Source organism: Sphaeramia orbicularis, chromosome 11 (genome assembly GCF_902148855.1).
Source record: "Sphaeramia orbicularis chromosome 11, fSphaOr1.1, whole genome shotgun sequence".
Taxonomy (NCBI): domain Eukaryota; kingdom Metazoa; phylum Chordata; class Actinopteri; order Kurtiformes; family Apogonidae; genus Sphaeramia; species Sphaeramia orbicularis.
Window position 1 is genome coordinate 29,095,438 of NC_043967.1, and position 12,693 is coordinate 29,108,130.

The 12,693-nt window shown below is 37.5% G+C and overlaps 1 protein-coding gene across 2 annotated transcripts in view; it reads right to left on the minus strand.

Moving 5' to 3' along the window:
* Nucleotides 1–1,858: 1,858 nt before the first annotated feature.
* The window catches only part of LOC115428033 (hippocalcin-like protein 4), a 40,435-nt gene continuing 29,600 nt past the window's right edge, over nucleotides 1,859–12,693 (minus strand). Inside the window, exons 2-4 of one of the 2 annotated variants that reach the window (XM_030146809.1) lie at nucleotides 9,673–9,844; nucleotides 3,456–3,671; nucleotides 1,859–3,088 (exon numbers count right to left, since the gene is read on the minus strand). In XM_030146809.1, the coding sequence (XP_030002669.1) occupies nucleotides 2,891–3,088; nucleotides 3,456–3,671; nucleotides 9,673–9,834 (576 nt within the window). In that variant the 5' untranslated portion in view covers nucleotides 9,835–9,844 and the 3' untranslated portion in view covers nucleotides 1,859–2,890. Of the gene's footprint in view, nucleotides 3,089–3,455; nucleotides 3,672–9,672; nucleotides 9,850–12,693 lie in introns of both variants that reach the window. The other variant, XM_030146808.1, reaches the window with a different exon arrangement.

Here is a 12,693-nt window from a genome sequence, read left to right on the forward strand (position 1 = left end):
TTGATTATATCTAACAACAAATTCAGATAAGATGAAGTGTGGTTATGAATTTTTGACTCCTTTTGGCAGTTTTTTTTAATAAACAGTTCCAGCCATAAATGAGTTCAAGGAAGTTCATGAAATTGTCAGTTAGGGCTAATGTGCAACACAAAATAAACCAACTATTATGAATGGAACAAACCATTATCACAGAGCTGTAATGTTTTTTATCGTAGAATTAGAATCACATAAAACTGGTTTAAAGAGCTGCTATAATTACAAGACTGCATATCTTTTTCCTGTAGTGTGTAAATGTTATCTGTTGTAATAATGCAGGGAACATATTTACCTGCTGGATAAAATCCTGATTGCTTTCTCAGACACACAATCTAATTACGCGTCCTTCTAATCAAACACATGTAATCATTTTTGATACGATATTGATTTTGTTAGCACATGTCAAAGGCTTCAGGTTCGCCTAGAAGCCACTGAGCGGTATATCAGTATGCCTCACCACGCCGCTGCGACCGGCTGCCGTCTAAAACACTCATCACCTGCCTGCCTCATACTTCTCAAATAAAGCATGTGGACACCAAGCCGTAATCTACTGGAAACATGCTGATGAAGCCGTATAAGTGGATGGGGATTGGTCTGTGGATGAGCTAATGAATACACTCACAAACAAACAAATGCAGAAAGGATTTGATCAGGCTTTCGTGGAGCAAAGTGTGTTTTGCTTCTTACAAATCCACATACTCTTGCGCTTTTGTTAACACACATACAGACACAAAAACAAGCAATCGCAGACAGCTTGTGGTATCGTTCATTTACATAAATCCCTCTCTATCAGCACAGCATTTGCTCCTTAGTTGTTTGATTGAAAGACCATGCAGGCCAAATGGAAGCCCCTCTTGGTCGACTTTTTGTCAATTTTTTTTATTAAACCCACCCAGTGTGGACAGCATCCAAACAATGTATATGTCTAGAAACCAATCGCCTGGGTGCAACTTAGACTCCAAACAGACAAGTGACTGCATTCTGAACAGTAACTAAGGTGTAAAACCAGGAGCAGGTGAGTTTGTCTATTTTTTTACCACTAGCGGCATTGTACCCGTGGTGCCATTGTACAATCGCACCCCCCGTGGTACAACAGCGGCATTGCACCCGTACGCCCTCCCGTGCTGCAACATCGGGACACGTGTCGGATGCACCGGACACAGAACGTCCATTATAGTAGGATATTCTCCATTGCTTTAGTTGAAGAGTTGGCCTGTTTAAGTAAATACGTGCCATACACTGTGCAGCTTTGTGTTCTTACGTTCTATGCACAGAGGCTGACAGTAGCCATGTTTCCATATAATTATCAATTTAATATCAGCTGAACCTGAACAAAGACTGACAGATTGAAGACAAACAGCACCACTGTACTTGTGATTAAGAAATTACACTTACTAGATTGTTCGAGGTTACAGTCTTAATTACAACATATACCCTTTTAGCGTATGTTGTTAGTTTTAACTGTCAGCTAGCTCTAATTAGCGTGTTTATTTTCTATGCCAAGTTTTTTTTAATGTCTTGCTACTGTTTTAATTTTAATGTTAATTTTAATGCGTGATTTTGATATAATTAATGTCTTTCTTTTATTCCGTGAATTCATTTTAAAATCACATTTGTCTTTTTTCCCCCTTTTTTTTATTTTAATGTAATTTCAATGTCTTGCTTTTGCTTTTATCGTAATTTTTTTTACGCCTTTGTGAAGCACTTTGAGTTACCCTGTGTATGAATAGTGCTATACAAATAAACTTGCCTTGCCTTGCCTTGCCTTACTTTTATCATATACAGTGGTGGCAAAAATTATGAGAACACCTGACAGATCTGATTTTTTGCCTCCAAAACCTGATTTCATTTCATAATGTTAATGAAACATGTAGATGGATGGTCTGAGCACAACAAACATCAGATGAAGTGAGTCCTACTGTTTTTATCCGATGAGCAGGATAGGCTGTGTATGTTCATCAGAAACAAAAAGACTGTACATCATACACTGACAATGTGATGATCATTGTCAAAAGCACCGTCATAAGAAAGTTGGCTTCCTCTGTGAAGGAACATTGTGTGACATTGACAGTGAAATAGCCCTACCTTGATTTTTGTAAGAAATATGACCTAAATCTCCATATGATGGCTTTATTCTGTGGTTTATGGAGCATAATGCTGACTTTGTGGATATTTCATGCATTTTATGGGTATTTTAATGGCTAATTCTAAAAAAAAAAACACACAGATGTAAGCTCTTAAATATGTGAGGTGTTCTAATAATTTTGGCCACCACTGTACATTTATATACAGTATATATTATAGGATTTACGTTCTTCCCAGCTCCCTCCTGTTATCCACATATGGTCATTCCTGTTTCTAAAAAGCCAAGGCCAAACTTGAGGCTTTAAAACAGCAGTCCACAATTCAGTGAGAGGCGTCACAGTGTCTACATCCACTTTTATCTAGAGTCAGTGATAAAAATAGGTCATGGAAACACGGCTAGTGTAACGGTGCATAAATATCTGATGGGAAAATATTTTTCCCATCAGTGAAAAAGGATTTCCAGTGTCCTAAATCCTCCTTGCTAGACTGAATATGAGCTGCAAAAGTGTATCACACAGCAGGGCAGGACGAAAGAAAAGAATGGCTTCAATCAATGGTCTGATGTGTTGGAAACATGGCGCAGTCCTGGTCATCACTACATGAAATAAAAGGATAAAACTGGCCCTACTTCCCCTGTCCTCCCCATCACCAATGAATCCCTCTCTTACTTCCCCCTGCCTCACACTTCTCTCATCCTCGGTTCTTCTCTTGTTTCAGTTCAACTCCGTCCCCCATCCCATCCCATCCCTCCCCTCCCATCCATCCCCGTCTACTTCTGCATCTCACACTGCAGCAGTAAGACGATGGAGGGGTCAGACTTGGCGGCCTCTTTGAACTCTTCCAGGGTGATCTCATCGTTGTGGTCCTTGTCCATCTTGGAGAAGATCTTGTCCACACGCTGCTGAGGGGTCAACCCGTCTTCATTCATGCGCATCATGATCACAGTGCCAACCATCTTGTAAATGGCCTGTGAAGATGGAAAGGTAACAAAAACTGATGAAACCCTTAAAGATTCATTCCTAAACTAAAATTACCACCATGTGATGAAGTTATATCTCAGTGGCCTCTAGCAGCAGAAACTACATACTGTGCATTCACGGCCAAAATACACTAGGACCACTACAATCTAATCAGTTGATCCTTGAGGCCACAGGAATGTTTGTGCCTAAATTGAAAACATTCCCTCAAGGCGTTCCTGAGATATTGCAATCACAAAAACAGGATGGATAGACTGATGACCCAAAATATAATGTTTCCAGCTCCAGGCAGCAAAGTCATGAAATAAAACATTCTACTACACAAATTAAGTTATGCTTCCCATCACGAACACACACCTCGATAATTTCCAGCATCTCCATGCGGGTGATCTTTCCATCCCCGTCCAAATCATACATATTGAAGGCCCAGTTGAGTTTTTGTTCGAAGCTGCCCCTGGAAGTGATGGACAGGGCGCAGATGAACTCTCTGAAGTCAATGGTCCCATCGCCGTTCTTATCAAATGTCCGAAACGCGTGCTGAGCAAACTTAGAGGCATCGCCGTACGGGAAAAACTGGAGAGATAAAATAACACAAACAGGGGTGTGTCAGTTGAATGTAATTTAAAGCATTAATTAAATGACAGTGTATTATTTTACAGCATTGGAGCATGTCTTAAAGGAGTGATATTTCACTTTTTTAAATGGAATTATGCATTTTCAAACATTTCCCTGTGGTCTACATAAACTGTACATGCTCTGCTTGGGTCTGAATTCTTCATTAATTCAACTCCACAGGTCCATCTTCAACCCTATTTCTGAGTAATGACACTAGAAAGGTTGTTTTGAGCTCTGGCCCTTTAAATGCAAATAAGCCACTTTATGCCCCACCCCCTCCAGGATGTTGACTGTGCTGCTCTGTCCTGTTCAACCAACAACTGAACATTTTTGGTAATCAGCTCAAAGTTTGGACATATTTTCAGTATGGACTACAACCGCTGCTGCTGACAAACAATTATAGTGTACTCGCAGAAATGTTCGTCGGATGTCTTCACCTTATATGTGCAAATTTCATGTCATAACTAGTTATAAAATGTAACAAATTAAGAGCGAATTAAAACAGGTTGTAGAAATCCACTTGATTTTTGCTGGAATGAATATAAAGATAGCTTTAAAGCACCTGGGGGGTTCAAATTCAAACTTTTTGAACTATTAGGGTCCAAATACACAAATAAATGTACCAAAGACTAATTAAAGTGGGTTTAGCAAAAATATGACCCGTTTAGTACAAATTTCTGAGTAAAATACTTCAAAATTTAACTGTAGACAGAAATTTCAGTATTTAGCAACTTCCATCCATCCATTTTCTGAACCCAGTAGTCCTTATGAGGGTCTTATGAGCCTATCCTGGTTACCTATGGGCAAAGGTATGGTACACCCTGGACATGTTGCCAGTACATTTTAGGGCTCAGACAAACAACCATTTACTCTCATATTCACATGATTTAGATTGGATGGTCAGTCTTTGGGTGGTCAGAGGAAGCTGGAGTATCTGTGGAGAATCTGTAGGGCATCCTGCTGTGAGATAATAGTGCTAACCACTGCACCACCATGAAACTCTAGACCTACAGTTGTGCTCATAAGTTTACATACACCAGCAGAATTTGTGATTCTTTGGCCATTTTTCAGAGAATATGAAAGATAATGCAAAAACTTTCCTGTCACTTGTGGCTAATGGTTGGGTGAAACCATTTATTATCAAACAAATGTGTTTGCTCTTTTTAAATCATACTGACAACAGAAACTATCCAAATGACCCTGATCTAAAGTCTACATACCCTAGTTCGTACCCTAGTTCTGGGGGGACAGAGCCTTTTCCATTGCTGCTCCAACCCTCTGGAACTCCCTCCCACCTTCTATCCAACACTGCTCTGACCTCAACACCTTTAAATCCCTTTTAAAAACTCATTTATTTAAGATTGCTTTTAATGTGTAATTGTTTTATATTCGTATACCTGCCTTTTGCACCTGCTTTTTATCTGTTTTTAATGTGTTTGTGTTCTGTTTTTATCTGCTTTATGTAAAGTGTGTTTGAGTTCTATGAAAAGCGCTTTACAAATAAAATGTATTATTACTATTATTATTATTATTATTATTATTATTATTATTATTATTATTATTATTATTATTATTATAGTTCTTAATCCTCTGTATTGGCTCTTTTAACATCAATGACAGTTTGAAGTCTTTTGTGGTAGTTGTGGATGAGGCTCTTTATTTTCTCAGATGCTAAAGCTGCCCATTCTTCTTGGCAAAACACCTTCAGTTCCTTAAAGATTTTGGATTTTCTTGTATGAACTGCATGTTTGAGACCTCCCCAAAGTGGTTCAATGATACTGAGTTCTGGAGACTAAGATGGACACTCCTTCACCTTCACTTTTTTCTGCTGTAGCCAATGATAGGTGGACTTGGCCTTGTGTTTGGGGTCATTGTCATATTGGAACATCCAAGACCGTCCCATGCACATTCTGTCGGGGTATGTAAACTTATGAGCACAACTGTATAATCTGTTGCCCGTAAAGGTGGAATAAAATATTGTTACCTCTTCTCATGAAATGATAGTGATGATGTGATTTATTCTTGAAAAAGTGTAACTCAGACTCAGTATGTAATCATTGCACCAGGTGAAATGTGATTACTGATGTGTATAAATAGGAATAAAAAAGAAGAATGTCTCTGAAAACAAAATTAAAGTGCAAATGTACCGTCTTGCATCATGACTTCTGTTGTACAACGTTGTTATGGCCTTTGCAAATAAACACAGTGAAAGAGTCTGTGAGGAGATTAAAAACCCAGACTAAAAATCTTTAAACTTTAACTTCTGGGCATCCATTAAAAGTCATTCGGTATTCTGATGGGCCTACAGGCATTAGCACATTCAGGATGGATGATTATTCAACCAAAATAACCTTAGTCTAACAACCTAACAATGAAATCAGTCATTTAATAGAGCTCCATGACTCATTTGGTTCGCTGTCAACATGGCAGGAAATTGAAAGCCACAATGAAGAAGGCTGGTCTGGATTTCAGGTTGTCAGGGTATACTGTGTATTTTAATTGCAAAGAAATCAAATTATACTTTCCAAAACAATAAGGCCCCCGGGGAGCTTTCTTCAACTATTGAAAAGAAATGAAAAACTTCACAAACTCACATTATCCAGACCTCTACAATTACTACCTCAACTTCCTGTCAACCTACTGTAGAGACTCTTAGTTTAAATTCACTTTCATTTTGCTGTTGTCACACTATAACTTTTAAGAAAACTGAGCATTTGTGTTGGACAGAGCAACATCACTGGGTCTGTCCAGTGTTCTATTATATGTAACTTAGTGAAATGACCCCAAGTATCTCAGTGTCAGCCATGATAAGACTTGTCAGAATTCTTTAAAGGCAAATAAAAAAAGGAGCTAAACTACTTCCTTTCTATTCTTATCTCCTTTATCGTAAGATACTACCTTGTCAATTGCGAGGAGAGAATGCCGTCCCACATTTGGCTGCAGCTGCAACATCTGCTGACTTGACATGATTTGTTTACTATGTTTTATGTACTTTTATTTCTGTTGGTGTAAAATGTGAAGTTAACCCATAAAAAACCCAGTGCTCCTTTAGTGGCAGTTCCCAAATGATTTTTTCTTGGTTTTTGATTCGGTATTTTTATTTTTATTTTGCTCGAATATTTTTAATGAGGTTTACAATTATGAAAGCACAGCATTCACTTCAAGCACAAGTTACCCTCCTTTACATATATGTACCATTTAATTCAAAACAAAAAACAAAAAGTACAAGTATACTTGTCCATGTAAAACCAGGAACTGCAATGGTATTTTGCCTTTTTAAGTGAAAATCAGGTATTTTCCTATATCTAATTGACTGATCATGTAGATGTTCATAAAAACTCAGATTAAAGCTGAGGGTTATTATATCAAAACGAGAGAAAACTGAAGAAAAAATTACTTTTTCAGTAAAATATATCAATAAGTAACATAAAAACAAGTGTCTTCATCCACTGTCATTGATCCAACTCCTACGGAGCCTCTGAACGTCCAAATGGGTCATATCTGATGACCATGAAAAGATAACAAAGTGCATTTTACACCAATTATTTACATGTATTGATAGGATTAGTGGAACAACAGGTATTAAACAGTTTAGATCAGTAGATGGTTTTGGTCGCTGGTGAATGTTTGGGTCTTTATCAGTTAATGCTGAAGCAGAACCTGTACTTAGTTTGTATTGTATCTTGACTGAACACAGATGCCTTAATAAAACTGTAAAAATGAACTGTAAACGGGATCTTCTGCAAGAAAACAAAATCAGCTAAATGAGGCAGAGAATATGGGTTAAAATATTGTTAGACATTTAGGCAGATGGTGTGTTTTAATTCACTATGTAAACTTGAGACAGATTTTTTCTATTTCTCCTATTTCTTTTTTCTATTTCCTTCAGTTTTCTCTGTGTTTGATGGTGTGTTTTAATTCACTACATACACCTGAGACTGATTTTATAAAGAGAGACTGATTTTTTTCTGTTTAGGAGACTGAGTGACATTATTCCTATTTCAACCATCATAATGCACCCTTGTTTTTCACTGGGGTGTCATTGTTTATAGCCTGCATTAAACAGTTTGGGAACACATGGATACACAAGACAGAGTGAATATTGCAGTTTCGCCACAGTTGACCCATAGAACATCTGTCTCTCAGCCCAGTGGTACCTTTTCTGTAAATCTTCTTTTCTCTTCTTCTTTCTTTTGGATGTTTTCCATTGAGATCAAGGAAATGTAGTTCGGAAAAGTAGATAGAAGGTCTTTTTTTTTTTTTCTTCAGATGCAGACTGCAGATTATGGGAACAATGAAGTAACTAATATTAAAGGTTAAGAATAAAGTTACTCTTTTAAGAACGAATGCCAAGGCTATATTTTCAAAAGCACTTTGTCAAACTAGTCCCATTTTGTGCCTGCATGTTTGACTTACACTTGAATTAAGAATTGTTTCCTCTAAAATTACTCTCAATTATCAACCATAAGCCTTTTAAACTGTGGATTTTCTTTAAATCTCCTTTTCTTTCTTCTTTCTTTTGGATATTTTCCATTGAGATCAAGGAAATGTAGTTCGGAAAAGTAGATAAAAGGTCTTTTTTTTTTTTTTTTTCAACTTTTTGGCATGGTCACTACAATGCAAGTTATGGTAATAATGAAATAACTAATATTAAAGGTTAAGAATAAAGTTACTTAAGATTTTAAGAATGAATGCCAAGGCTATATTTTCAAAAGCACTTTGTCAAACTAGTCCCACTTAGTGCCTGTATTGTGCCTGTTTGAATTATGCTTAAATTAAGAATATTTCCTTTAAAATTATCCTAATTGATCAACTATGAGCCTTTTAAATTGTGGCTGTTCTGCAGACATTTTGTGTCTTATAGATTAATGCTTTGAGTCTGAAAAAAATCTATATTTTTGTCATGATGTGAGAATTTATGAATGTATGACAGGTCCATATTTAGGGCAGCACCTCAGGCAGGGAGTGGAACATCTAACCCAGACCTGGGCATTGTAAGACCCATGGTCCATATGGCTGACCCTGACTGGCCCACATGAGGTCACTGGCAAGTTAAAAGTCAATGCAAATATGTAAAATTGCAATAGGTTCGACCAATACAATGGCACTGCTTTTATTTTGAAGGATCTGCAAAATTAACATTTTTTGCAGGTACTTTCCGTACTTAGCATAAGGTTTATACATTGATTGGTTTGTTGGTCAGTTTCAGCTCATAGAGATGTCAGCTAACACCAAAAAAAGAAAGATTGATTCAGAATGCAGAGTTTTTAACAAGACATGGACTTGGAAGTGTTTCTTCGCTGAAGTCAGAGGTAAAGAAAAACAAAAAGAACTGAGAAATGCAAACAAACAAAGCTGGATGCATTTAATGTTTTTCATGTAAAGTTTATGTGGAGGTAGTTTTGCACATTTTCAAAAATGTTTTTGTGAATATTCATTAAATATTTGGATTCTGTGCTCCACATTTTTATCACTGTATTGTTTAATTTATTGTTTTTGCAGAGATATATTGAGCAGAGCTGCAAGTGTATTGGTCCAGACCTTAACAACTTAAAGTTTCTCATCTGGCCCCATAAGAAAATTAATTGCCCACCCCTGATCTAACCACTGCCCACTTAACTTGCAAGTGTATGTCTAGAATCCAGCTCTTACAGATCTGACAAGTCGATCACATTTTATACCAACATTTCTGTGGACGTATCATGCATGCTTTCCTCCCATTATAACAGTATGTTTTGATTTTGACATTATGTGACATCAACAACTTTTCAATTTTATTACCACGGTTCAAGAATAGCACAGTTGTATTTGAAGGTGATGCAGAAAAAGGCTACAACAAAATTACATTGCTGCTTTCTAAAGACCCCTGCCGTTTGCCGCATAATCGTTAGCTATTACTTCACTTCCACTGCGTTTGTCACCTTCAGCGTCTCTTTCCTGTCCTCCACTTTGTTCTCACCTTCACATAGAGCTGCTGAAACTCCTCCAGGTTCAGGATACCGGAGGGACAGTCTTTGAGGAAGCCTTTGTACCACTGCTTCAGCTCTGCCTCGTTGAATTCGGTGTTCTTGGTCAGGTCATCCAGGACCTCCGGTGCCAGCTTGCTATTGTGTTTCCCCATGATGCTTCACCTGTCCTGAGGAAAAGAGAGGGAGGGAGAAAGATACGCGGTTAACACTGATGAGAAGACGCTAGGTAAACAACCAACAATGGCACAGTGTTGCTGCACAACACAGGTCTCTGAGGACTGATACAAACAAATTACCTGTGCACACAGATACCCACACAGAGGAAAGCAACTCTGTCTGTCAGTGTGGGAAAACATGCACAAGGCACAACCATAAATATGTACAGTGAAAAAAGATGGAGCAAACCATTTACAGGGTTCCTACACATTTTTCAAGGTCAAATTCAAGCACTTTTAAGGGTTTTTTTCAAATTTGTTCAGCACAGCACCTTATCACTGGGTTAGAATACACATCTAATAATAATAACAATAATACATTTTACTTATAAGCGCCTTTCAAGACACCCAAGGACACTGTACAACAAGATAAAACAAACAATCCATAAAATACAAAGAAATAAACAGATAAAAGAATAATTACTATATATAGAAATGAAGATGTAAAATGGAGAGTAGAACTTATGGGGGGTAGGCTATTCTAAAAAGGCACAGGAATTATCATGATTTTTTTTTTTCACTTTTTATCACAGTGATGTACATTGTATTATGCTATAAACTAGGCCTGCACAATATTGGAAAAAACTGATATTGCAATTTTTTTAACCCTGCGATATATATTGCGATATGAAAAAATACTCAGTAGGACATAATAGCTGTGTGGTGCTGACAAAAATGGTCGAACAAATTAGTTGTGTTTCCTCTCGTTGTGGTGTCAGGTGGAAGGCACTATCGACACAGAACACATGTTTCAATATCATCCTTCTTGTAGCTGAAATAATTTCAGATAACCGACGCTGCTTTTCATGTTGGCATCGAGTCTTAGTTTTCGGTGATTTTCTCTTGTTCGTTGCTCATTTTTCAATATTGTTACCAGCGACTCACCCCATGTGCAGGGGCACGGTCTGCTTCGGTAAACTGATTAAGAACTATTGTGATTAGCAGATTGCTGCACATAGTGTGTGTCAGGTACCCAGGTGGAAATTAGGTGAGAACACGTTGAGTTCATTTGCCTCCTACATTGCAGGACCTGCGATGTGACTATTGTGCACATTTACATTGCGATGACGATGTTCAAATGATATACTGTGCAGCTCTACTATAAACATCGAAAAATTATGTTTCATAATAGCAAAAGGTTTAGAAATCAAAGGACAACACAAAATTGTATCCAAAAAAAGGGAAGCCACCTGGTGTTCTTCAGGCACACTCATACCAAGCCAAAGATTAAGATAAAATATACCTGGAGTGGACCTGAGAACACCAGATAATTTTCTTTTCTGACATAAAGTTTTATTTTTCAAAATGTATCACCTCTCTGTAAATAAATTTGGCTTGACCTCTAACCTGGCTGAGTTTATATAAAAAAATAAATAAATAAATCACATCACAGAGTTAGAATTACAAGCACTTTCAAGCACTTGAACTAAAATTGAAGCACTTTTCAGACCTTGAAAACACAACATTGAAATTCAAGCATTTTCAAGGATTTCATGCACCCGTACAAACCCTGTATTTAGACCTGGGTCTACTGTAGAACAGGAGCTTATAACAAAAAATACACAGACACATTTACCTGTTTTAAAATGCAATATGTCCATAAGGTTCATTGCTAATAGTGCTGCAACTAACGATAATTTTAAAAATTGATTAATCTGTAGATTATTTTAATAACTAATCGATTCATCAGATAAACACAGAAGACTAATTCCTCAAAGATCGGCATTTAGCCTAACTCAAAGCAATATAGGCTGCAGACAAGTCACTAATGATTGCATCCCCACAATAGCTTCAGGTTTAGTTAGCCAGCACTAGCCCGCTACCTAGACTTGTTATTGCTATAGACTAGCAAGCTATAGTCTTCAACCAGCTCCGGTTATAGGCTATCAAATTAGCATTGTATGTATTAGTTCCAGTCAATGATTGGTAATGTTAGTCTGGTGGCCTGATAAGCAGAGACAGATAAAAACATTACAATTACGACGAGTGTCTAACTAGCTAGCAGGCTAAACTAACCATGACACTTAGGCTATCTTAAGCTAGGTTTACATTATATTCCCGGTCGCAACGGCAGCCCCATTTGCCCGAAACGTAGCGCACCGTGGGATTTTGGCCATTTTTTTCTCCATATTCAAGTTGTGTTACATAAACGGTGCACTACGTTTTGGGCAAATGGGGCTGCCATGGCCACCACGAACATAATGTAAACCTAGATTTAAAAAGCTAGCCCAGCATTTGAAGCCTCATGCTGCTTTGTGTTTTCCTCTGTTACACTACACAGTGTACGGGCATGCCTCAATACTAACATTCTCAAGACCAAATGAATCAACTGCCAAATTTGTTTCCAACTCTTCTAAGAATCGAGTTGGATCAATTTAATCAATTCGTCGTTGCAACACTACTTGCTAACATTCCCATTAAATTGAGCCAAGCACATTAGATTATTCTTCAAAGCTACCAGACTCCCTTGCCAAAAAATCTAATTTAAATGCACTAAAAATTGGAGCTGCATTGATTGGTTTACTCATTATTTTGTATCAGATTGAAGCAGTGAAAGGATGATGTTCTGGAAATTAAGATTGCTGCTTTTGTCAAGGGAGTCTGTTGGGGTTGAGCTGCAGGGCTTCATTTCCCAACAGAGAGAAGGCAGTTTCAACAGTTTAGCAACTGACATAGCTCCATAAATGTCTGGTAAAATTCCTTGTTATGCTGACAGTAGTTTATTTTTTAATCATAAAAATTGTTATGACTGTATCTGAATGTGTGCAGCAGTTCAGTTCATTCACTTTAACTTGC